Below are 26,012 nucleotides of genomic sequence, written 5' to 3'. Positions count from 1 at the left end.
CAACACAAAACGGAAACTGAGCACGTAGATCAATTAATTATCCACTGCATATATCGAACGTACAATTAGAGTGCCCATCTAGATCTCCAAATTCACTGATTTATTATTAGTGGATCGCAAGGAGGCCAAAATCCAACCCGCGAGATCACATCTCTTAAAATTGTATGGGAGTAGGACACTTGCCCAAACAAAACATGCGTGGTCTACAAGTCAAGGCCAAGCTCTATCTGTTTCTAAATATCTGTACAAATTGGAGCTGCCTTAAGTCAAACTTTGTCGGTTTTGACTAATTTGTAGGGGGAAAAACAAACGTATGCAAAACCAAACTACTATCACTAAACTAGTATTAAGATATTTTCATACTTCATTGGTTTGGTATCACGTATGTTGCTGTTTTCATCTAAGATCTGTCAAATTTGACGAAGTTCGACTTAGGACAACCTCAAGTGTATAGGTATTTAGAAACAGAAAGGGTATTTTCTAGAGAAGTACAGTAGGTCAATTTAGAGGTCCATTTTCTTGTCCATCGTCAGAATCTTGTGATTGTTTCATGTAGATTAAGCAGGGGAAATCACCACCAGATTGTCTTGGGCTCTATGCCAAAATGAGACGAGAATGGTAGAATCGGCTGCAGGTGAAAATGCACAGGAAAATCCAGATGGGACGGGGCGATGAACTTGTTGTCTGCGACACTAAAAGGGCCAGCGAGGGTGATTTCAAGTGTGCTGACAGAATCGGGATGCGAGGAGGAGAAAAGACCAAATTACTTTTTGCAAAATGACTAAGTTGCCTTTTCGTTTGAACAGTTCGATCAATTCGGTACTCCGAGGTATGGTTTTGAAGTAACTGGTACTATAAAAAAGGTTTTACTATATCTAAATTGCCTGATTTTTAGTTGGAGAAAAATTGATTCCTCCACCATTGAATATGGTTTATGCTTTAAGATTCAAAACGGGTGGTGGAAAAAGAAGGATATATACTAATTTAATGATTCGGATTCGTTAAATTAAATTTAACCCTTTGTTTAAAAATCAAGCAACTAAGATACAGTCACACCGATGAAAGAAAAGAAGACTCTTTTTTAAAAGAAGGGATATGTCGATGCGCACAACCAAAGTGAGTAACTTAACACGACCTTTTGGTTTAGGTGTTGTGTGCACGATCGAATTATCACCCACATAGGCATAAGCTAGCTTTGTACCAATCGATGGCTGCATGGTGGACGACACCAATGCGAAACAGCACGTTCAAGGATGAAAGGGCATCTCTCTTACCCAAATACCCATCAGAGTTTTGACAACCAAAGTTCTAAGGATTGACACTGCGATTAAATTACTCCAGCCAGCTGTTTGCGGAATACCCGCAAATACGAACTCTAGTCTAGTCACACACGGTCCAACGTCCGTGCAGCGCGGTGTCTCCATTTCTCCATGTCTATCCCATTCCATTTCCTAGCAAGTAAAACAGCCTGCAAAAACCACTGTAGGAGTAGCACTCGATCCAACGCCCGTGCAATGCGGTGTCTCCATATCTCCGTGCATGCCTATCCGTTTCCTAGCATATGTTTTTCGAAACGGAATTGAAAGATTCGAAACGGGGATTCCTAGCAAGTAAACAACCTGCAAATACCACTCTAGCTTGTAGGAGTAGCTAGCTATAGCATGACTAAAATTCAACGGCAAAGCCATTTCTTAAACCCAACATGTTTCCTACGCCAGCGCATGCACGAAGCCACGAACACGATTCTCTCGCGCTGAGCACCACTTGACTTGATCCCTGGCTACACTCTTACAAACAAACAATAAAAATATCCTAGCCTACAAGAACGGGATACAGTCGTGTGCAGCGCAGGTCCAAGACTCCAAGTGCAAGCCCATAGGAGATTGTACACTAAAGATCGTCCAAGAACAAGAGGACAGGGAGACACGCGCGAGACACGGCGCTGCGTAGGCAGCCGTGTTAATTAGTGAGGCCCAAGGGATCGATCGACGTCCTACGAAGTGACAGCCTGTGTACCCTATCCCTGTCTTTACATCAGGGCCAAAAGAGCTGGATACAGTACTGTGTCGTATGCGTGTCCGGACGGGCGCCTGTACGCGTAGCCACATTATCATGGGCATCATTATACGAACGCATCATATATAGGCATCATTATACGAGCGCGTCATTTCTTCGTAATTATACGGGCAAGCACTCGAAGTCTTGCAGCCCGGCCGGTATAATTTCATACTACCAACCCGGTAATTAAGCTGCCACTGTACGAGGCCCTTCAAGCTTGAACAGTAACCTGCCGTGCCTTTTTACTTGCTGGCAGAGTAACTAAACAGTGAGCTAAGGCATCTCCAACAAGAGGTACTAAGGGCATGTTTGTTTGGGTTTCAGCTGCAGCTTTTGTTGCCTCTAACTCTTTAAAAAGCACTTATCTCGTTTACGCATGAAGTTGAGAAACACGTCGGGAGATGCTTCCTTCCAGAAGCTGCATGAAGCACCTCCGGACATGCTTCTCAGCTTCATTTGTAAACGAAAGAAGTGATTTTTAGAAGGCTAAAAGCCCAAACAAATAGAGCCTTAAGTCGTTACTGGTCCTACGTGGAGGAGAGATGGATAGAAAAAGATAATACTAGTTACTTGCATAAGTAAAAACTTGTACACGGATACTAAAAATGAAAAGAAAATGACATGTGGTCCCATTATTAAAAAGTAGAGAATGAAAAAAGATAGGAGGGAGAGACGAGAATTAGTATCATCTTGCCACCGAAGATGCCCTAACGAGGCGCCTAGCCAGCTAGCTAGCCAGTACGTACTGGACTCTAGCTTAATTTGTCTGCTAGACTGTTCCCGACTGTAAAATGACAGGATGCCTTCATGGCGGTTAGGTACTCTGGCCGAACGGAATTGAAGGAGAGATACCGAGATCACGGCCACTTAATGCGCGACAAAGTTGGGAAGAATAACTCCCGATCTTCGTACCGGAATGCGTAGGTGTATTTCCCCCTTTTTCTGAAGAACACGAGCGTCGTCGACGGGAGCACGTCGAAGCGAGAAAAAAACAAGGTATAACCTGCGTGCAATTCCTGAACACGGCGTCGCGTCGACGGAGAGATTTTCCAAAGAACAGAACAGAACAGAACAGGTAAACCTGCGTGCGATTCCTGAACCAGAGTCGAGTCGCAGCACATGATGGCTATCCACAGATCCCCTAGAGTAAAACACAACGGTTCCCGGAGCACACAAGATGCCAAATGCTGTTGCATCCTCCGTTAACGTGTGCGTCGGTCCAGCTGGACCGAAATCATTCGCGTGAAAGGAACCTGAGAACCTACTCGTGCTCCTGCATGCAATGCCAGTGTCTTCTGTCTCAAACCACGCGTACGTACGCCAAAACTGTTGCAATGGAAACACGATTTTCCAACTTCTTTTTTGGAGAACGCAAACACGAAACGGTTGTTTGTCCTTTTCGACTACTTTGTAACTCCTAAAGCTCTGTTTATACGGACTTCGACATATACTATGTTGTTAATGAAAAATCCCTTTCTTAAAAAAGAAAGAAACGGTTGTCGACGATGCGGGTAGACAGAGCCGTCGTCATGCACGTATGGCGCGAACGTGCGATCCTGCTCGTCGGTCACTCAAATTGCAGACAGTGCTCTGCCTGTTCGTCGTCCGTGTAGTACTTGGAGTACTGTTCTACACGTAGTATATCCTGATCGGCCAGATCCAACGGCTCGCAGCCACTGACACGGACCGTCCGGCTAAGGGAGCTTGATTGCTTGACCCAGCGTACGTGACGGCTGGCGCCTGCTAGCTAGGCGGCTGTGTCCGGCTGCTCGACGAGCAATGAGCAGGCGGATTCACGAGCGCGCCGTGAGGCCTGAGCGTGAGTACGTACATGGGGGCATGGGGCCCGTGTCGCGGCCGGACGATAACGCGTCTAGCTAATAGCCGCTTCATCCCCAGCTGGCGTACGTACGCGGATCTCGAGGCGAGATGAGCAGCCCGGGGCGCGCAGTACTGTGGCGCCATAAAACGTGCCGGATAGCGCCTACGGAGATGTTGTTCATGGGCCGGCCTACGGGTCCCGCGCTTACGCTGGTAATGATGGTATGCTTTTGTAGATGGGCCTGTTTACGGTTTCGATCCGTGGCAACCGGGCCGGGCTAATGATGACATGCTGTTACTTGTGTGTGCAACGGAAGAGGATGTCTTTCTACTTCCATCTCTGTCGTTGTCGCCGCTGTGTTCTTTTTTTCTTCTTTCACTTGCAGTCATTTTTCTTCGAGGTAAAATAACGGGGGAGGCAAGGCAAGTGGCCACAGGCATCGCGGATGTGGTTAAGGTTACTCCATCACGGTTATTTTCTGCGTTCCGCGACCAGATTCAACCAGTGCCAGCCCAACGCCAGCATGTACTGCCACCATCGGCGAGTGCGTGCGTGCGACCAACCTGCCACTATAGCACGGCAGTAGTACTACGGTACTGTTCCAGACAACTGTTAACCATACAGCCAGCCCCAATGCACCGGGCCCATGCAGCAGTGACTCCCCAACGTACCAAAAAACAACTCAAATAGCCCGGGCCCATTCCCCTCTCCCAACGTACTGCGTTTTCCCCTCCAGCCATGCTGCCGTGCCGAAGAAGAACCCCAGCCTAGCAAACGAAGCAAAGCTTTCAAACTCCTCGAGAAGCAAACCTGCTTTTACCCACTCCTACAGAAGAGTCCCCACTTTACCCCATCCAGCCGCGATCACCAAATTGCCCCCGGTTTCGCTCGCCGCTTCCCGCCGTGTCGCACGCTCACGCGTTCACGCTTTGGTCCCCGACGGACAAAGCGAAGGGGCAAAAGGGTAACTTGTTCGTTTCACTACAGCTGTGAGTGAGTGAGCAGGGCAGGGCACGGCAAAGCCAGCTGTCAGTGACCGTTCGGGCAGCGCAGCCAAGGACGGCCCCTCTTTACTTTCCTCCTCAGAGAAAAAGCAGCTCCCTCACTCACTCACTCATACGTCACGCGCTCTCTCGGTACCACCACTGACCACTCCTCCTTGCTCCACTGTCTCCTCTGTTCTTCTCCCTCTATAAAACCCCCCAGCTGTTCCCCCCCAAATCCCATCACCAACAACACAAAATTCCTCCGCAAGCCAAAACAGAGAAGATATCTCTGTTCCAATCCGCCAACAATGGCTTCCTCCAGTTCTACAATAGCGGCGACGCTCGTGGTGTGCGCGCTGCTGCTGTGCCAGACGTGCCTGGCGACGAGGAAGCTGACGGCGCTGGTGCAGGAGCAGCCCATCACGATGAAGTACCACAAGGGCGCGCTCCTCTCCGGCCGCATCGCCGTCAACCTCGTCTGGTACGGCAACTTCTCGGCCTCCCAGCGCGCCGTCATCACCGACTTCCTCTCCTCCCTCTCCACCACCGCCCCTTCCCCACAACCGGAGCCCTCCGTCGCCACCTGGTTCAAGACCGCCCAGAAGTACTACTCCACCTCCAAAGCCCGGTTCCCGGCGCTCACCATGGGCGCGCACGTCCTCGACTCCTCCTGCTCCCTCGGCAAGCGGCTCAGGGAGAAGGACCTCGTGAAGCTCGCCTCCCGGGGCTCGCCCAGCCGCGCCATTAATGTCGTGCTCACGGCTGACGATGTCGCCGTTGACGGCTTCTGCTCGAGCCGCTGCGGCTCGCACGGCGCGTCCCCGCGGTCACGCGCCGGCCGGTTCGCGTACGTCTGGGTCGGCAACCCGGCCACGCAGTGCGCCGGCCAGTGCGCGTGGCCGTACCACCAGCCGCAGTACGGTCCCCAGGCGGCGCCGCTTACCCCGCCCAACGGCGATGTCGGCGTGGACGGCATGGTGGTGTCCCTCGCGTCCATGGTGGTCGGCACGGTCACCAACCCCTTCGGCAACGGCTTCTTCCAGGGCCCCGCGGAGGCGCCGCTCGAGGCCGCCACGGCGTGCGCCGGGGTGTACGGCAAGGGCGCGTACCCTGGCTACGCCGGGTCGCTGCTCGTGGATCCGACGACTGGGGCGAGTTATAATGCGAATGGGGCGAATGGGAGGAAGTACCTTGTCCCGGCGCTCGTCGACCCGGACACGTCGGCTTGCTCCACGCTCGGGTAGATGAGGAGATCCGTAGAGAGGATGATGACAGTACACGTAGTGGTTTATATAGTTGGGGTGGTGGTGTTTTTACTGTGTGGAGAGTGTTCCACACGAGCTAATCTTCTCTGTGTTCATGTTCTTTGTAGTGGTGGTGAAATGAAATATTCTTTCATTTGATTGATGAAAAAAGAAACGGTATTGGATGAGAGCGTTGTTCCAAACTGACTTGCTGATGTTGCTAATATCGTTTTGCTGTAGAGCGATAGCCGAGTCAGTGAGTTCCAACATTTTCTATATTAAGGAATGAAGGCATATATGCTGGGCTCACGTGCGAGAAGCCTCGCAGATTCGCTATTGAGAAGGAGTAATGAAATGGAGTTACCGACGGAGGTCCTCCAGCTTAACATAAAAATACGGGGTTTGTCAGACAAAAGAAACTTTTATCTGCCCTGGGGACTAGGAAATGCGCGAGGCTGTCGTCCTCACCCCTCGGCATGTGCGTGTGCAAGCATGAAGCAGAGAATCCTATTGCCGGCTTCCTGGGCTGGGCCTGCAAACTCGAATGGATGAGAACGAAATGTATGGATTTCAGAGGAAACTGAATTTGTTCAGTCTGCTCAGCTTGTATGTTGTCTGGTGCTGTGGAAACGATGCATAGACCACCTGCATTGCCATCTATCTAGATTCCTTTGGAGTGTTGTCTCGTCTTGTTCATTTGCGTACTGATTAGGCTTTGCAATTTAAGTTGGTTGAGCATAACATAATTGCAGTTGGATGAATCCCCAATACTAATCTGATTTTATCTGATGTTTTCAGTCTCCAGAAGAGAGAACGCAAGAGCATCATCAGACGGGGAGCTCAGCTACTTTCCATGATGCCGTCTGAAGATCTGGAAGTAGGCTGAGGCTTATCACATTGGCTGGAGTGTTGGAAGCTTCGAGGTCCTCTAACATTTTTGTTTCATTGGGAAAAAAAAACGGTGACCGATGATTTGGCATGGGCCGGCTTATCACACACTGGTGTTAGAATTCCGTATTTCCGCGACCACGACTGCCAAAACGAGGCTTCGAGTCCCTCGTGAAACCTGATGAATTCGTCAAATTGCGATGAGACTCAAATGTCTGTCGTCCCATGTGTGTCTTTGGACTCTAAAATGAGTAGTTAAAATACACTGGCGTGCAAACACAAACCGACCTTAGCTCAGTTGGTAGAGCGGAGGACTGTAGTCGTTGCAGATCAATCCTTAGGTCGCTGGTTCGAATCCGGCAGGTCGGATTGAGTTTTTGTTTTTTTCCTCCACTAGTCCAGTACGCGTATAAAGGCCCAGCCTTTAGGGCCGACTTTCATGCGCGCAAGCCGCATCCACTCTTCTGTGCGGAGTGCATGGCGCAAGGGCTTGTAATTGTGCACCGGTGTTGGGGATTTTGGTCCTTTCGTGGTGGTGGGCTGAATTGAGACACAAATGAGCCTATCTTCGAAAAACTAGTCACTCCAACATTGCAGCCCACGGCCGAAGTAAAAGGCCCGTATTATATACTCTCGCAAATCCCAAGTCCACCGCCAATACCCAAAATATGCCCTGCTAACTGCCGAGACAGCGAGTTTTGTGTGTATGTCCACGGATTTAAAACCTCCCAAAAACCTCTTCTGCAAACTCCTCCCGGTGTTTCCTTTAACACACACATATCAGGACAGTTTCTTGAGCCAGTGAACACATGCACGGTTCCGTCTTCACGTTGTGGCAGTTTCTTCTTTCCTCCTCTATACCATACCTGCAGTGTTGTGCCCTAACCGCTGGCTCGTTGCATCGCAAATGAATGCGTCTTAAAAACGGATTTTAGCCATTGGCCTAGCATCTGCCGCTGCAGCTCTCATGTGCTCAGCGGCCAGAATTCAAGCCGTCTCCAGAAGCAATCCAGTCTCAAGGCTCACAGATGCGTATTTATCTAAAAAACAGGGACAGATGTCTGGTGACACCCTCTAGCAGTAGAGTGCCGACAGATAGATAGCCCACTCTTACTGCAAACCACCAATCTTTAATCGTGGTAAAGTTGAACTCTGAACTAATCACGCTCGTAGTCACCACGTGAATTAGCGCAAACACTTAATCACGAGCAGTTGGAAGGGTGCAGACTGCTAGCGACAAAACAGCCTAACAACTCCGTTCTGTCAGTTTCCTGAATGTTTCTTTTTTTCATCCTGTAGGCGCACCTAAAAGGCTAAAAAGCTCAAATATTTTACCTGGTTATGGCCCCGGGGTAGAGCGTGTTACTTTACCAAGACATGCATGTAGCAACAGCACAGCTATGTGCACCGAAAGAGTCTCGCAATGCTGCCTGTCTCCCTGTGATCACCCATCATTTCAGACCTGCAGTCATATACTAGGAGTACTAGCAGCACCTGCTGGGGAGGGGCATATACAGTGCGTATGCTGTGTGAATGTGTGATCCCACAGTGTTAGAAAAGCTCGGGTTAACAGAACACCAGCTTGTCTCATTTGGAAAAACAAGACGGATTCCTTTTGCATGTGAGCTGACACACCTTGTGGACGCGGTTGCTTAAGGGGAATCGACTCAGTCACTGCACCGGGCATCGCTGTTTTTTCAAAGGCGCTGTGCAGGAGTATGCTTGCTCTAGCGTGCACACCTCCCCTTGCTCCCTATGCCCCTACCTGTGGCCCCTGTGGTAGGTAAAAACTGTCAAAGGCAAACATGTGCTAATGCTGGCTAAGCTTTGCAATGGGACAGGCTCTCTTTACGACCGAGCTGCATGCTTACCCTACTCCAAACTGACAAATTTGCGGAGTCTTTTCTGAGCTCTACAGCTTCAGAACCAAAATCCAAAATGGTGTTCATTTGGCCCTAAATTTGTCAAAAGAATCAAGCTTGAAGCTTTGTTTTCTCCTCGGCAGGCTTTGACCTTTTGGAAGTGGGAAAGCCCGTGAGAAGAAGGAAGCTGACACGAGCGTGTGTGTGAGCTGGGAAGCGAGCCGTGACAAAGAGAAGCTCACGCTGTCGCGCACTCACACGTACAGCGAACCCCTGCGGGGGCCTGCCCGGTTGGCCAGTGGTTCAATGCACATTTATTCCCCTCGTCACTGCAGAAGCATTGAGCGACCACTCTTGGATGCAAGCTGCATGGAGAGGGGCCTGCGCTTTGAGACACGCACAGGGACAGGGCCCAAGCAAACCATAAATGAAAAGGCTAAATAGGCATCTCCCTGTTCCCATGCACTGATGCAGAGATGCGTAGGGCACGTACATGCACCATGCCTCTATCGGCCGTATTCCACAGTCCTCATCACAAGTCGCATGACACTGCTCACCTTAGCTGCTACCATGCGATACAATGCCACCAGTCTGCTGGCTGGGGACGAAGGAAAAAAAGAACAAAGAAGAACAGCAATGTCTCTAGCCGTCTTCTATTCTGGGTGAGATCGATCACAGTACGTGCATAGCATGCTTCTGCGTGCACGCCAAACTGATAGTAACTGCATACTACTCCGTGTATCGATCGATCGTGTTAACCTGTCAAAGTCTTTTGGGTGATGGATGATGCAACGATCGATCTAGGGCGTTATGGGCAAAAAGATGCACTTAATTTCTCATGCGGAGCCTCGAGAGCTGAAACAGAAAGGGAATGGCGTGGTGATTAAGTTACGGTGGCTACCAAAGAGAATTAACCATGCAAATGCAAGCGGATGCCTCCAAACTTGCAATGCCGTTTGAATTCGGTCAATCCGGATCATGCATTTTTTTTCTTTTCTATCTGTTTCTGAATGACGATGATAATTCGATCGGAGAGAAGGAAACGAAGCATGTGTGTGTCGCCTTCCTCGGATGCGTATCTCTATTCTAGAGCAAATTAAGTACTCCATGACAGTTCTTTATTTCACTCGGAAGGACAATGATTGGCAGCAGCTACCTCACCTAAGCTTAAAAGCTCTGTTCAGAACTACAACAATATACGGCGTGCCATACGCATGAGTGATGTGAGGCGTTCTCGTTTTCCCTTTCTGGCAGCGTCAATAGCCTTCGAATTCTGATACCAGACAGAATATGTCAAGTATTCATTCCGTTTCTAAATATTTGTCGCTGTTTTAGTGCAAATATTTAGAAATGGAAGGAGTACACCTTGCCGTAAAACAGTTCCCGTCTTACTGCATGGCTATCACCTCGGTGGTCTTTTTGCTACCTCGTGACACTGCTCACCTTAGCTCAAACAAAGTTAGCTGCAACTGCCTCTCTAGCCTACGAGTGTGAAACGATCCGCATGTAAAGAAAAGAACCGGCCACTAGCACTAGCAGCCGAGGGACCGAAATAGCAGTACAGTTTTACTGGTTGGTGCGTCCACATCACACGTACGTACGACGACAGCGACGAGCGAGAAGCAGGCGGCGTTACGTTTAAGCTGATTCGACCATACTCTGACGTCCAAAATTCGAATCAATTAATATTTCCCGAGAGCAAAATAAAACAAATAAATCCGATCCATGTCCATTTCGACCAGTTCGTGTGAAAACGTCGACTGTGACGTCCATTAGTTAATGCCTCTGTCCGAGTCCAAATGAGCGGGCCCCACCGGTCAGGAAGCTAGTTACCGAGTCCAAACTGAGATTATGACCTTTGTGCATCGGATTAGACGTCGAGTAGGTGTTTTCAAAAGAAAAAAAAATTCATCGAGTAGGTGTTTTCTGCAACAACCCTCTCAAAGATGAGTGGGATTTGCAATTTCCTCACATTTGCTCATCAGTACATGGTCTTAGTTTCTTTCTGCATATATACTATTGCTCTCATGTCAGTACAAACCGCACTTGGCGTCTAGGATTAGGGCAAATATTTGATGAACCTCTCACGCAAAAACAACAAGGCATCTTGAAACGAGAAAACAGAGCACCGGTTGCCTGCTGCTCCCGCAGGGTACACGACGAGGCGCAGAGCACTCTCTCCGGTGGAAGCGGCAGCCGACAGGAGCACGGTGCCAAAGACCCCGTGAAATTCAACTCTCCGGCAGCAGCAGCAGCATGAGAGGAATCCAAGCTTTGTCCGACGTAACGTACGTGACTGGGGCCTGGGCACGCATTGACATTTGCATGCATGCATTACACCGTGCGAAATCAACGGCCCTGCAGACACATTTCACACGCACGCTGGTGGTGACCAGGTTTGTACGCCGGCCGGCGAGAGTTTATGACTGAAGTGCCCGGACATTCACGGTGGGAATTACAAAAAATAATGCCTCTAAAAACTTAGACTTAAACCACACAGCAACAATTAATTTCCTTTTTTCCCCCAGAGTTATTCCTTCATTGCAAAATACTCCTGTTTGCTTGGATGGTTGGTGGAGATGATCGTAATTTAATGCCTGTTAGGTTAAACTCCATGTCTGTTTCATTAAAGTGAAATAAATTTTCAGCAGCAGGAGAGATACCCGTCGACAGTGATGTGGATGGACTGAATCGACTTTAAAAGGAAAAACTTAACCTACAGCCTCTTCATCATTCTCTTCCAGTATCACCGTTCCAGTCTCTATCCCCTTCACCAGGTGTGCAGATCCGAATTGGAATCCGGGCCTTCTCCTATCCCCTCAGCAGTCCGGTAAATGTGCATTGCAATACAGCTCTCGCCCTCCTACAACTGTTCATAAAAAATCCATGTAGGAAAAACCAATGCATATCCTGCCTTTTCTTTTCTTTTCTTTGAGCAAAAGAAAGGTTCCTACTCCGTTCCAAAAAACAACGCTCAGAGATTTTTCTCATTTGTTTCGCAATACATCACATTTTTCTCTTCATACCCGCATCCGGGGAATAACTACTTACATTCATTTACTTTTAATCCAATATGAGTGGTCAAACATTAAAAACGAGAGCTGTATTGGTCCGAATGCACAAATCTATATGAGTTGTATTTTGGAACGAAAGGGTATGTATTTTTGTGTTTTTTCCCACACGCATCCATAGCTTCCGTTTGGCAGTGGTGTGGAACAGTGCATGGATGGGCTCCTATTGGCATACACCATACATACACACACAACACACAGTCTGCCCCCAGCCCTTTCCATCCCTGCAAGAGACCTTCTTTTCTTTTTTAGATCCGTGCCTTGCTGATACCCCATCCTGGTACCCGGTGATTGGAGTCCCTGGTCAGTACTATAGTCACTAGTGCTTAATTAAGATTTAAGCCCATTTTGTTGCCAACTTTTTGGTGGTGCTTATATCTTACACCTCTCTTAGTTCTCGGATAGGTTTCCTCATTTGGGTTCGTTCACAGTGTCACACCGGCCATCTGCTCCCAAGAGGCTGCCGCTTTTAGCTGCTTCTCCGACTCTTGAGTGATCCCCAAGGTACGTAGGCGCCCGCTTTGGGAGAAGTAGAAATTCAAGGAAGCTTTTGGTTCTTGCTTGCAGCAAGAAATTCAACCTCTCTGTGTTCTTCCATGCTCCTTGGTAGTACTCTTCTTCCGCATGATTTCATTTGCTTCGTCCAATTCCCCCAAGAACACACATCACTTTAGACTCTGAATTTTCCGATGCCCAAACCCCTTTCAGAATTTAACTGTTTAACTGTTTGATCCCCCACTCCCATGCCCAAGGAATCCCATTAATTTGGTTCAACTGATCCTGGTAGCTGAATTGAGGTACACCATTTACACCTTGCACTAACCAAGGACAGTCCTTCTGATCCTTTGGCTGCAGGGAGAGGGAGCAGAGTACAGGGGATGGGGGAGTGCAGCAGCAGCAGCAGCGTAGGCGAGTACAGGTGCTGGGAGGAGCTGCTGCCGGACGCGCTGGGGCTGGTGTTCCGGAAGCTACCGCTCCGGGAGGTGCTCACGGTGGTTCCCAGGGTTTGCAAGTCCTGGGGACGGGTCGTGTCCGGCCCCTACTGCTGGCAGGAGATCGAGCTCGAGGAGTGGAGCCAGCAGCAGCAGAGCAGGCCGGAGCAGCTCGCCCGCTTGGTCGAGACGCTCGTCCGCCGCAGCTCCGGCTCCTGCCGCCGCCTCAGCGTCTCCTCCGGCCTCCCCTGCGACCCGCTCTTCTCCTTCATCGGCGACCAGTAAGTTCTTCTTTGATTTGGCCGTTAGTTTACTGTGTGGTGTGCTTCTTTTCACTGGGCATTTGCTTTCTTTTTGGTTTCGCAAGCGCGAGAGCTCTGAGGACGCTGGAGATCCCGCGGAGCGAGATCAGCGACGCGATCGTGGAAGCCGTGGCGCCGAGGCTGCCAAACCTGACATTCCTGGACATCAGCAGCTGCACCAAGCTTGGAGCGCGCGCCCTGGAGGCCTTCGGCGAGCACTGCCGCTCTCTCGCCGGGCTCCGGCGCGTGATGCACCCGACCGACGTCGCCGGCAAGGCCTGCCAGCGGGACGAGGCCCGCGCCATCGCGCGCGGCATGCCGGCGCTCCGGCACCTGGAGATGGGCTACATGCTGGTCACCACGGACGCCGTGCTCGAGGTGCTCGCCCGGTGCCGGAAGCTCGAGTTCCTGGACCTCCGCGGCTGCTGGGCCGTCGACGATGGGCTGATCCTGCAGCAGGGCCGGCGCCGCCAACCGGAGCTCAAGGTTCTGGGCCCCCGCGTCGATGACTGCTTCGAGAATGGCTACCTGGAGGAGTGCTCTGACGATGATGAAGACGATGAAGATGTCTGGGAGCTCATGGAAGACGACGATGATTATTACTACTACGCCGTCGTTGGCAGCGATGACGACGAGGAGATAATATGGGATCAAGGCCAGGGGCTCGAGAACCTCGAGGTCAGGTTCTATGGCGGCGGGTTCAGCGAGAGCTATGCTGGATTCGACTGGCCGCCGTCTCCATGACTGACAGACCATGTTGCATCTTCTTCTTCTTCTTCTTCTTCGTGATGCTCCTGTCCAAGGTTTTCAGTCCTGCAGATGCCTGTGCATGAGTGTGTGCGTGCGCTAGTACTACTGATCAGGATGTAAACTGCTACAGTGTTTGCATCAAGCAATTCCATCAAAATGGTGAAAATTCACCATGTATCATTAGCGTGTGTATGTGTGATTCTAATCTGCATTGCAGTCACAGTAACAGTATGTGATCTTTGTATTTCTTGGTTGGACTTCTGTACTGCCTTTTGTTTATGTGACACGGTACAAAGATGTACTACTGCCTTTACGCACGCAGTCTTGTCTATTTGATGGACCGGGACTTGCAGACTGCAGAGAGAAGACCTGCTCTCCTTTACTACAATTTTACACGTCAACGCGAGACACTCTCAAATCTCAATCTCAGCAGGATCGACAGCACAAGACGATTAAAAGCAACTCGGCTTTAAGGCCGGACCACGAGAGCCAGATATCCTCAGAATTTGTCCCCCGAACGATACGAAAAAAGCGGGAGCCTTTTCGTCTCAGAAAAAAAGGTTGTGGCTGTGGGGGAAAAAACAGGGATGGATCTTATTCTCCCACGGCACGTTGGGTATTGATCGCCGCTTGCAAGATAAGGCTGGATGAGCGACTGGGGCACTGGGCTTCCCATGCTTCTCTGCAACTTTGCTGCTGCACTGCACGCTAGATTCTGCAGTGTGCAACGGTGTTCCTCGCTTGCAATAGCTGCAGTTTATTATTGTAAATCTGCTTCGAGGCATGGCCGGCTCTGAAAGGATGATGATGCCTCTGGGTCTGGCCAGAATATTTGATGCTCTGAGCTGCGATTCTGTGCTAGTTTTGAAATGGTGAACGCGCTTCTCATTATTTTACCACTACTCGATAAGCAGTTGTGGACTGTATACAATCCGATGCTCATTCAGGATTCGATGAATCAGGCCAGGGATTCAGGGTTTGAACGTTGAATTTGGCATTTTATGAACTGACAACAGCTCAAGAATCTGTCCAGAAAAAAGAAGATAAAATGCTGTTGCCAGTTTACTAGTACTAGTGTATTTTACACTGCGCGGTGGTTCGTAAGATCTTTCTTGATTACGGCGGTCTCAAAAGGGCTGGAGGAGGGACAAACTTTGGGTAATCGACAGCATTAGGGATTTGTTAATGCGATTCGCTGAATGGGATGTCTGTGCTTATGCTGCCCCTAAACCCATGTTCTCCTTCGCTTTCGGGTTAGCGTTTTCCATGTGTCGTCGCCCCCCGCCTCATCTGCCGCTCTCTTGTCCCCTTGCTTTATCGACTTTGCGAGATTCTATTGTTGGAACTTGCAGTTGGTAACTAATTACCCTGTCATGGGTTGCTCAGGCTTATCGACTTGCTGGCGCTTCTGTAACCATCTCTGTAGCAACTGAACTTGGGAGGTTTGGATGGGTGACTCTGCGATGGCAGGGTTGGAGAAGACGATGGATGAAACAAGGTGGGACGGCAACGACTCAGCGCCGTGCCGTGTGTTCTGTATTCGGAGAGGAGCAGCACGCATGATACTGGCGACACCGTCGCTCTGCCATGGAACTGTAGAATCTACAGGCAAGATCGGATCTAACGTATGAAAGGGGGCAAAAGTCTCTCCTGAACAGGAGAAGGTACCACAACAAAACAAGATGCCGGTATTGCGAGAGAGATGATCTGTGCTGTGGGTTCCAGGCTTACCAGGCACAGGCTTATCGGCATGTTAAAATAGCTGCATTCCAGCCAACAGAGTACTATCACGAGACACTGAGACAGTACGTCGCACAGAATATCACATAATTAATTTGATCATGTGTTTTGGGTACTGCAAGCCAACGGTACAGATCGAGCTCAAGGGAATTATGTCTGTCTACTAGTCAACCATAATAATATAGTTAAAAGAGCAGCTGGTGAAATTATTCTGCGGAGTGACGTTGACACTGCGTTGCTTCCTGGAGACCTCAATACTTCAAAAGTACGGCCTGTAGCGCGTAGGCCGGCGAAATCTGGGAACTCTCCTGAAAGGCCACAAAATAGAATGATGTTAGTAGGGAAGAGGATACAATTGGACATTCACGTCGTACAACAGCTGCAGAACTCACCCATAACCATACGGCGGGAAATATTGTGCCCCATATGATCTATATGGGTAACCATGGTATGGATTGAACCCGCGTGGTGGACGCTGCTTCATCCCTGGGACGTTAGTCCTCTTTGGTGACACCTGTTCGACACGGAGTGAAAGTTGAGTTTAACTCGAGAGCAAGATAAAATTTTCAAGAGGTTTTGTACACTAGAGATCTTTATAAGGATTGTGCACCTTGATCTGACGACCATGCAGTTCGGATTCATTCAAATTAAGAGCTTCCTGGACAGCTTCCTGCTCGAGAAATTCCACATAAGCGAATCCTTTTGGCTGTCCAAACTTGTCAGTCAAGATTGTCACTCTGTTGACAGTTCCACAAGCTTGAAAATGCTGCTGTACTTCCTCTGGTGTACATGCATAATCAACCTGGAATACATGATAATGTCAGAAAAACGAATGTGAACTGAATAGACATCAAAGATGATAATCCGGCAGATATTCAGCTACCAATTAACTGACACAAGACAGTGTATAAAATGATTGTGGCAGTTGTGGCAGTTGTGGCAGAGAAAAGGTGGAAAGGAAAGCTCTAAAGCATGCTAAGAGTCTAACTTGTGTTCACCACGTTTGCACTTGTGGAGTTCAAGAGTAACTAATTGGTTATGGACGGCTATTTAGTGTTTACAGCCATTAGCTGTGAACTTATGGCATTTGAACACTATGCAAGATCAAGGCTAAACTAGATAGCCATGACACCGTATGACCAAGGATGGTTGTATATATATGGTATGAGAAAACCATCACTGATATATGGATACAAGTCAATTTGGTAACATGAAGATTTGTGTTGTGATCACAAGGGTCAAAAACTTGAAAGTCCTCTTGGAGAAGAAAAATGTGACAGTGTATAAAATGGTTGTAGCAGTTGTGGCAGAGAAAAGGTGGAAAGAAAAGCTTGAAAAGCATGCCAAGAGTCTAACTTGTGCGGAAGATAAAATTTTCAGATATTTTTTGTCCAACCATGGTCCTTAAAGAATCATTGCAACAACAAGGGGGCATGATCCATGCTAAAACCTTAAACAACATTTATAAAAATAAAGAATGTCTTCTGCTGTTCTGCAGTTCCACTTGTCACCCTATGTGCAGTATTAGATTACAGAATACCAGGCAACAGTACTTGTGTTTAGAGTCATATGTAATTCTTGAAAACCAATGCAGTCATGCCAATGAAAAGGCACAAGTGTCATGGTTAGAGTTTAGTTCGATGACAAGGGTGCCAAAACGAGAGAGAAAAGAGTGCTCATATATGCTTTGGCAGCGCACATGAATAGTTCTGAAGTGAAAAGGGAGAGGGAAAAGAGGGAGATGAGGGCTAAGCAAGCAAAAGAACAGAATCAACATAATGCTCCCTTCTGATGATACACTTACATGTCATACCTATGCACCATCCATAACTTCAGGAGAAGGGGTGCTCTCCTATTCCAGGCAATTCTCATAGGACCACTGGTCAGGAGTCACACCATCCAAGTCTCAAGTGCCATTTGCAAGCATGCACAGCAGCTTCCTAGACTTCCTTTGCTTCTTTGGGGGCACAACCTATCCTCTAATACGTATACTTTTTTCTTTTTCTTTTTCTCTTCCTTTTCTTTTCCTTCCCTTTTTCATTTCCTTTTTCTCATGATTTTTTTCAATTTTTTCAGGGATTCCTTTTCTCCTTTTGTATCTACCAGTTCTAAAATACGGGACGGTATTGAACCAGATGACAAGTACTTGATTTCAAAAGGCTACCCCTGCGACCATCACCATTATACAATTAATGCACCAGAGCAGTAGAATAGAAAAAACATGTCAACATAAGGGGAAAAGAGTACACTCCTTCTGAGTGCTGTAGGAAACTATGGTGGCAACGCAACCAATCACAACATCAGTGCAAAACCATAAATGGATATTGTGCTTTGTTGTTTGAGGAAAGGTAATAAGTTACAAGCATGGACTACGATGAGGAGAAATATAAAAAGATTATGAACTAGCCACAATAAAGCCAATCAGCATCAAAGACAGGAAGGAATAAAGCAATTTCAGGAGTGCAAAGATATTTTCAATTAGCCGGCAGAAATTATTAAATTAAATATTGAAGTTTTGCATTATGCACATATCCATATGTCCACCCTCCACACTTTATGTATAGCACAAAAAGTATGAGGACAATTTGGTAATGCAACTACATTTACCATGGTACAAATCCCAACACTTAAAAATGTGTGCGACATGCATATGTGAGAAAAGAGCTTCTAAAATCTTACATTTCCAACATAAACAGAGCGAGCATCCACTTGCTCCTTTGCCTCAGCAGTAGATGCATTAGCATCACCTCCTACAAAAGAAAAAGAGTAATTTCATAAGAGAACTTGTGGGTACTAGACAGTATGTTAACTTGTGTCCGCACGAACTTATCCATGACAAGTAAAAATGCAGTAAACCATAAATCAAATCTCAAAGGCATCCAGGTAGATAATTACGAGTGTGACCTTCACAGAAATAACAATACATGCATAAGCGTAGGCAAAGGAAATGATAAGGAAAGGAGGCTGATCCTCAATCTTCTATATCTAAATAGTTACAACCCACTATTTAATTCTCCTAATATCTTGGCTGACCATATTAGTACATGCTTCACATGTTTATATAATTTTTCAAATTTATTGCTTGAAGAAATCCTATATTTTGGGCACATTTTGAGCGATTTTTTTTTCTTATTTTGTGCCATGCACTCCTGCATCAAATGTGTGGGGTATTGTCTAGTTTTAAAGACAGCCATAACCATTACCCCACACAAAAAGGACACAAGTCTCCCAATAAGCATCCATACCAAAATAAAGTAAAACATGCACCACAAGCGGGCAACTACTTCAAAATACAGAAGCATGACACAACTTCAATGAAGGTATCTTCATTTCACGCAACTAAACTCGCTTATGGTGATATTACGAAATGAGCACAAGAGAAAAAGCACACGGGGTATAAAAGAGTAGAGACAAAATGAAGATTGGCAATTCAAATTTAGCACAAAAGCTATTCTTGAAATGGATATTCTGGATATAGCAAGCCTGAAGGGAATAAGATATCTAGAACACAGGTAAAGAAGATACCGTAAGTCCATAGTTATGCAGAAAGAACTTTGAGCACACCTCTACTGTATGATCTCAAACTCCACGAATTTGCATGGTTTTTTTTTTTTGAACTAGGAGCGAGCTCCCGATTTCAATTAAGAAATCAACAGTACAGTTCAAGGTCTTTCGAGTTCAAGACAGAAAAGATAAACAACCGCCAGAAACTCCTCAATGGCCATCATTACAGGAAAACGCCTTCTACTCCCTATCATCGTACCAGAACTGAAAAGACCACTACATCAAGTAAAATTCTTTTGTAAATTTGCACGGTATGAATCTATTTAATCTAGTCAAACCACAGGATAGGTCAAAAATAACAAGCAAAACACCCAAGCAGAACCTACAGCCTACAACAGTAGCAAGTTCACAGTTTACTGAGCTAACCATCACAAAATCAAGAATCTGTTTAAATTTACCCATACCAATCTTAAGTTCGTAATTGATCAAATAGCCTGACAGCCTAATGTACGCACAAGGCTGTCACGGGGTATAATGAAATAGGTTGAAAGCCGCAAAACTAGACTGACGAAATCGCAACAAGCACAGCTGTGCAAACATAAAAGTAAGTTGCACAGATAAGAAGACAACCTTGCATCTCCTTGGCAACCTTGGCCTGCATATCGCGAAGGGCCGCGGCCTCCTCCTCCATCTCCTTGAGCCTACGCTTCATCTCATCGAGCTCCTGCATTAGCGAGAAACTCTCTGATTAGACACCACAACCTTTTTTTCATATAAAGGAAGAATTTCAAGATCCAATCAATTAACATCAAATCGCCTTCCAGCGCCACCCTAGCTTCCGCCCGAAATCACAAGGGCAGAGCGAATCAACCAACCGCTGAATACCCGTACTCAATCGATTGGCAACAGCAAACCCGAACGAACTAGGCCGCCCTGCGGCCTGTGTAGCCGCCTGCGATTGGTCGCCGTCCGCCAAAGACTAGATCCTATACGGCCGTCGCCACGGACAGATCGGAGGCCCCGACGGCGGCGAGGAAGAGAATAATTTGGGTAGCATCGGCGGCTAGGGTTTTGCCCCTAGTGCCGCCTGCAGCAGCGACACTCAGAACTAGGGTAAGAGGGTTTAGCGCGGACAAGGATCGAGGGGGTAGAGGCGACCTTCGCTGCGTCGTCTCCGCCGGTGGTCATGTCGACGTCGCCGCCTTCCATGTCGCCGTCAACCGGGATCTCCTGGCCGTAAACCTCGTGCTCCTCCTCGTCCATGCCGGCGCGCTCCCTTGGATCTATCTAACCCACTATGGTGTCCACGGTGCGGGAATTTGCCAAGGAAGATCAGAGCCCGAGAGGGAGCACCTGGGCCCAGCAACCCTACTTGAAGTTTAGTTGGGCCTATGGGCCTCTGATCATATACTTGCTTGATACTGAACTGACTGGATCTCGTTGGGCCGTGGTACTGGTTTTCGATCCATCAAAAGACCTGGTTCCCCTCCCCAAGAAAAAAACCGACGTTGGTCTTCCCGGTGCCTTCTGGAATGTTCTGACTGCAACTCGAAACAGTGGAGATCGCAGCTTTATGTCGGCCTCTTCCTGAACCTTCGAAACCCTTCGCGAAGTTCCGTCGCCGATATAAATCCTCCACGGTCGCCGCTCATCTGCGTCAGTTTTCTTTCACCGCAAGAATCCCAATCCAGAAACTACTTACGAACACGCCCGTAGAGAAAGAAGACAGGAGGAATTGTGCTAATGGCTTCGATGGCGGCTTCCAAGAGGGTCCCGCTGGTGCGCGCCATGGAGAAGCTCCTGGCGGCGGCGTCCGCCCCGGGCGCTGGCTCTGCTCTCAGGCCTGTGGCCGTCGCCGGCGGCCTCCGCGGCTACAACACTGGCGCACAACTCCGCCGCTACGAAAGGGATGACTCGGACGACGACGTTAGCCGCCGCGACGCGCGTAACGTCGCCGTGCCCAGCTTCTTCTCAGGTTGTCGTCATCTCACACCATGTCCACAAATCATTCGATCCATCCATTTCCCTGCCAAGCGGACACAGATATTGGGCGTGCGTGGCAGAGTGCTAATTAGTTAGCTTAATTCGTGCCGAAATGCAGATGTGTTTCGTGATCCGTTCAGCTCGCCGCAGAGCCTGGGACGGCTGCTGAGCCTGATGGACGACATGGCGGCGCCGGGCGGCCGCGCGGCGACGGTGCGGCGCGGGTGGAACGCCAAGGAGGACGAGGAGGCGCTGCACCTGAGGGTGGACATGCCGGGCCTGGGGAAGGAGCACGTCAAGGTGTGGGCGGAGCAGAACAGCCTGGTGATCAAGGGCGAGGGGGAAAAGGACTCCGAGGAGGACGGCGCCGCTGCTCCGAGGTACAGCGGCCGCATCGAGCTCGCCGGGGACGTGTACCAGATGGACAAGATCAAGGCCGAGATGAAGAACGGCGTGCTCAAGGTGGTCGTGCCCAAGGTCAAGGAGGAGCAGCGCAGGGACGTCTTCCAGGTCAACGTCGACTAGAGAAGGAATTAAGTTTCGGTAGTCAGGAAGTCACGAATAAGCAACTCAGCCTTCAGCGTGATGTTTTAGATGTTTTTTCCACTCTCTCTCTCTCTCTCATTTCGTGTTGCGCTTGGACACGAGTCCTCCGGCGCTCGTGTTGGCCTTTGTGTTACGGATGAAATTAAGCGACCGCCCATTTTACACTTCTTCAAGAAAAAATGTGGCTTATGTAGCGTAGGGAACAAACTGAGCGTCACATTTATCGCAAACAAAGTAGACATGACAATCGTGGTTATTTGGTTAATTTGGCAAGACAGTGAGTCTGATTTTTATTGACAAAGACAAAGTTGATTGAAAAAAAAGTAAAACACAAACCTGATTAACCATCAGGCAGACTTGGACCCGAATTTTTTTGTTTTGAGAGAATAGCTAACCACGTATGCCACGCGGTAGACTTGTACCCGATTTGGTTGGAGACTCCTGGATCTTCCAAGCAGAAAATGGAGAACTAAGTTCCAACTAGCAGAAAATGGACTTCACGCATGGACAGAACAAAGAAGACTGCATCCTTGATCATCCGATACACGCCTGAGATGGACCTGAATATGTGCTTCAAATTAAACATAGCATTGATCATAAATGTTATTCGTGGCTGCTAAGTAGTGTTATGCTGAACTTATTATGATCCGGCTAGAAAAATATACGCCGAAACAAATATGGAGTTAAAATAGTTAGTCTAGACAATAAAATATACGGAGTACAAGATACGGAGTACAAGACTAAGGGTGCGTTTGGTTTCGCTTTACTTTTAGAAAAAGTCTTTGCTTTTGTTGCTCTTAAAAAGCAGCTTTGCTTTTGTTGCTGTAAAAAAAAAGCTGAAACTCGTTTGGTTCTTCAATTTGCCTTTTCTTCTTTGAAAAAACCGAAGCTGCACCCCGCCCCGCTCCCATCTTTTCTTCCCTCCCCTTGGTGCTCATTTATCCCATCTTCTTCTTCCCTCCCCTTGCTGTTCATTCGTAAAGGTTGATTAGAGAGCTATCAATGAAATTGCATCCAAGCTATGCCTTACCCCCGCCGTATGTACCTGTCGGTCTTCAACAAAACCAGCTAATAAGCTTTCTGTCGGAGCAGGCACCAGACCCGAGGGAACGGCCAAAGAACAAAGGTAGGGAGAAGGAGAGGAAGGAGAGCTGCAGCGGAGGACAGGGCTGTGAGGGGGCGGCCCCTCCTTGAGCCAAGGCGCCCGGCGGTTGCGAGAGGAGATAGATGGGAAGGAACAAACAACGGAGTTGCGGGCGGCAGCCCTTCTCGGCCAGGGCGACGCATTGTGGGGCAGGCACCAGCAGGAGAGCGTTGGGGCACCGGTTGAAAAATATACATGAATCGGTATGACTTACAGGTGACAGTGGGTAGTAAATTCGGAAGTTGCAAAGCAAAATCAGATGAAAGTACGTCAGGAGATATTTTGTGAAATGAATTAAAAGAAGCAACTTGTTTTGCTTTGCTATAAAAAAAAGCCTTTGGTTAGCTATTTTTGTTTTTTGAAAGCAAAAGCAGAAAAGTAAGCTAACCAAACGCATCCTAAATCCCGCAAGATTCGTCAAAATGCAGATTGTATCGAGTTTTGTTGTAAGAGGAACTAATTAAGTTTCGCGTCACATGAAAATGCAGATATGTTCACTCGCAAAAGAAATGCAGATATGTTATCTAGTGTCGCCGCAAATTCAGCGGTTTACCCCGAGTCCGAGACGTAAACGAACGTACCTCGCGCACAAATACTAGGAGACCCACAACGGCACGGCCGGGACTCCAGCCGTGGAATTCGGGGGCAGACGAAGGAGATTCGCGCCCGACTCCATCTTCCAGTTCGGTTCGTCCGTTTCCTACTCAAACTCAACCTCGTGCTCCCGGCCTGCCTACAAACAGGCGAGCCCAACAAAGCCAAGACTCCATACGGCGCACGAGAACACGCAATGGCACAACGACCTCCTAGTTCCCCGCCAGACACCGCCGCCGCCTTGGCGCAGTTGCTAGAAAGGTACCCGATCTCGGCAGTCAACGCCTCCCTGACCTTCCTGAACGACGTCAAGGCCCGCTGCGCGTCCACGCCGTCCGTCCGCGACGAGCTCTTGGCCCTCCTCAAGGACTTCAAAGATCTCGAGATCGTCGCCGCCCAGGCCGCCGCCCGCCCCGCCTTCCTCGCCAGGGTGCAGGCGCTCCTCGGTGGCCAGCCCGATCTCTTCGCCAGCTTCGAATCCTTGTTCCGCAATCCTCCCGCGGCCCGCGAAGCGCCGCCCCGGCGGCGAAGCAGCAGGCCGGAGCGCCGCCGCACGACCGCCGTGGCCGTGGACCCCGAGCAAGCCAGGGCGCTCGCGTTCCTGGAGCGGCTGAAGCGCGCGGACGCCCGGCTCTACCGCGAGTTCATCGTGCTGCTGAAGGAAGTGGACGAGGTGCCGACCTTGGACGCCCATGAGATCTACGGTCAGGCCGTGGCCGTCTTCTGCGCGCGAGATAGAGGTGGAGAATTCCACCGCGGTTTCGCTGAGTTTCTTCCAACGGAGCGCGATTTGCCGGGGTACCGCGTGAAGAGGGAGCCGGAATACTCGCAGCCGCGTCGAGCACCGAAGCGCAAAGCCGCCGCTGTTGTCGAAGCCAGCGCCAAGAAACCCCGCGCCGACGAGCCCCGCAACAACGCTAACAACAGGCGCGCCTCGGCCTCGCCCGTAAACGACGGCGGCGAGAAGACGAAGAAGGCGCTCACTCCATTCAGGGAAGCGTGCCTGTTCGAGGCCCGGTACACGAGGCTGGCGCGCACCATGGCGCGGATCAAGGTCCTCCTGGAGAGAGAAGCGCTCGAGCTGCCGACTCCGGAGCACCCCCGGCACGACATCAACGCGCTCTTCCCCGACCGCGAGTGCCGGGAGGCGCTGCAGGAGATGTACCACGGCGCGTACTGGGCGCCGATGCAGGACGCGCTGGAGAACAAGGCGCGCACCGGGCCGGCGCTGTTGAGGATCCTGCGCAGGCTGATGGAGAAGGAGCGCGTGGCCGTGAGGGTGGCCATGGAGCGGCGGGACCCCGAGCGCGTGAGAGGCAGGATGGCGAAGCTTGCGCCGGAGCGGGTGAGGTGTATCCGTGAGAAGAGGGAGCAGGCGGCGGAGCACCGGAGTGCCGGCGATCGCGGTGACCCGTGTGCGCTCGGGTCAAGTTAATTCGATTGGCCGGCCGGCCGTTCGATCGACTGATTTTGCATGGGTCTGAACTTTCAAGCTGGCAACGGAGGTCATCTGAGGAGACGAGGGTTTTTAAGGTTGGCGCCCTTCTTCTGCATTGTAGTAATCGGTGTTTTTCAAAGTTAGAGGTCGATGGCCTGATGTGAATGTGTTGTACATGCATTTCATTAACAAGGTGGTGAGGATCAGGAGGATCGACAGGTAGGCGCCTTTGTGTGTCGAAAGAGTCGTACGTGCATTTCATTGACTAGATAGACTAGATGAGGATCAAGAGGTCGGTGCTGTTGTGCGTCGAAGGTGTCGCCGTGCGTTTCATCCACTACATGATATCCCGCACGTTTAGGAGATTACTTGTTTGACTCTGACAAGGAAAAGTTTGGGTCATACATTTTTGTGCCATGATGAGGGAATTTCAAGAGGTAGACAAGCTCGTCTAACATCTAAAATCAAGCAGAAAAACCGGAAGGAATGAGATGCAGTAAGAAGGCGATGCACAATCTCTACAGCTAAAAACATGCCGCTACCGTAGTCGCTTTGGCTTTATTCGTCTCTCTCATTTTGCATCTTTGTGCGCGGTAAGGCTTTCAGGTTAATCCAGCATCCCAAAATTCTGTATTTTAAGGGTTGTTGATTTAAAGGATGGACATATATGTCCGTTTTAAAGGCCGCGCTCTTGTATGTTGAAGATATTGTGCTACGTGCTTTTCATTAAATTTTGCTCTTGTATGTTGAAGATGTTGTCCTAAGTGCATTTCATTAATTTTTGCTCGATCCTCGATGTGAACATTTGTTATTCTTATGAACGGCCATAAAATAAATCATTATTTCATATAAGAAAGTGAGCTTTAAAACATTAGGTGAGCACCATCCAAGCGGCAAGAGTCATTCTTTACATCCACCTCCAACTCATTGAACAGAATACAGATTAAGGTCCCGGGTGATCTTTCATGAAAAAGGATCTTGCGACGTCTTAGTCATATGTGTTTCTAGCCATTAACATCCAACTTGAGTCGTTCTTAATCAAACGCTAAAATGGATGGAGAATATGCAAAATCTCGCATTCCAATTAACGCATCATGTATATGTAAACACGACGTGCGAGACTTTAAGATTTGAACCATTGCCGATGG

The 26,012-nt window shown here is 49.0% G+C and overlaps 5 protein-coding genes and 1 non-coding gene across 14 annotated transcripts; 5 read left to right on the top strand and 1 right to left on the bottom strand.

Moving 5' to 3' along the window:
- Positions 1 to 5,037: 5,037 nt before the first annotated feature.
- Positions 5,038 to 6,298, top strand: LOC100845089 (protein EXORDIUM). The gene has a single exon (XM_003570557.4). The coding sequence runs from the start codon at positions 5,175 to 5,177 to the stop codon at positions 6,108 to 6,110; it is 936 nt and encodes a 311-aa protein (XP_003570605.1). The 5' UTR covers positions 5,038 to 5,174; the 3' UTR covers positions 6,111 to 6,298.
- A 983-nt stretch (positions 6,299 to 7,281) lies between these two features.
- Positions 7,282 to 7,367, top strand: TRNAY-GUA. The gene is given in 2 exon segments: positions 7,282 to 7,318; positions 7,332 to 7,367. It is a non-coding gene; the product is annotated as a tRNA-Tyr (tRNA).
- A 4,668-nt stretch (positions 7,368 to 12,035) lies between these two features.
- LOC100844781 (F-box protein FBW2) lies at positions 12,036 to 14,216 on the top strand. Of its 8 annotated transcripts, none has more exons than XM_024462638.1 (4): positions 12,036 to 12,234; positions 12,363 to 12,537; positions 12,787 to 13,144; positions 13,231 to 14,216. In XM_024462638.1, exons 2-4 carry the CDS (start codon positions 12,528 to 12,530, stop codon positions 13,907 to 13,909), a joined length of 1,047 nt encoding a protein of 348 aa, XP_024318406.1. In that variant the 5' UTR covers positions 12,036 to 12,234; positions 12,363 to 12,527; the 3' UTR covers positions 13,910 to 14,216. The 8 variants fall into 8 exon arrangements, with proteins under 8 accessions (XP_024318406.1, XP_010236094.1, XP_024318404.1 ...); XM_010237792.3 differs by having other exon boundaries at positions 12,337 to 12,537; XM_024462636.1 differs by having other exon boundaries at positions 12,326 to 12,537.
- Positions 14,217 to 15,720: 1,504 nt separating this feature from the next.
- On the bottom strand, positions 15,721 to 20,498 carry LOC100844180 (polyadenylate-binding protein 2). Its single transcript, XM_003570554.4, has 6 exons — positions 20,318 to 20,498; positions 19,790 to 19,883; positions 18,335 to 18,405; positions 16,266 to 16,457; positions 16,048 to 16,169; positions 15,721 to 15,963 (listed from the first exon to the last, which is right to left on the bottom strand). Exons 1-6 carry the CDS (start codon positions 20,420 to 20,422, stop codon positions 15,915 to 15,917), a joined length of 633 nt encoding a protein of 210 aa, XP_003570602.1. The 5' UTR covers positions 20,423 to 20,498; the 3' UTR covers positions 15,721 to 15,914.
- A 310-nt stretch (positions 20,499 to 20,808) lies between these two features.
- Positions 20,809 to 21,907, top strand: LOC100843879 (24.1 kDa heat shock protein, mitochondrial). 2 transcript variants are annotated; one of them, XM_003570553.4, is made up of 2 exons: positions 20,809 to 21,134; positions 21,261 to 21,907. In XM_003570553.4, exons 1-2 carry the CDS (start codon positions 20,903 to 20,905, stop codon positions 21,665 to 21,667), a joined length of 639 nt encoding a protein of 212 aa, XP_003570601.1. In that variant the 5' UTR covers positions 20,809 to 20,902; the 3' UTR covers positions 21,668 to 21,907. The 2 variants fall into 2 exon arrangements, with proteins under 2 accessions (XP_003570601.1, XP_010236093.1); XM_010237791.3 differs by having other exon boundaries at positions 20,809 to 21,137.
- Positions 21,908 to 23,622: 1,715 nt separating this feature from the next.
- LOC104584320 lies at positions 23,623 to 24,861 on the top strand. The gene has a single exon (XM_010238600.1). It carries the CDS (start codon positions 23,623 to 23,625, stop codon positions 24,859 to 24,861), a length of 1,239 nt encoding a protein of 412 aa, XP_010236902.1.
- Positions 24,862 to 26,012: the final 1,151 nt, after the last annotated feature.

The sequence above is a fragment of the Brachypodium distachyon genome, chromosome 3, assembly GCF_000005505.3.
Source record: "Brachypodium distachyon strain Bd21 chromosome 3, Brachypodium_distachyon_v3.0, whole genome shotgun sequence".
NCBI classification, from domain to species: domain Eukaryota; kingdom Viridiplantae; phylum Streptophyta; class Magnoliopsida; order Poales; family Poaceae; genus Brachypodium; species Brachypodium distachyon.
This window is presented reverse-complemented; position numbering and strand designations above follow the sequence as displayed.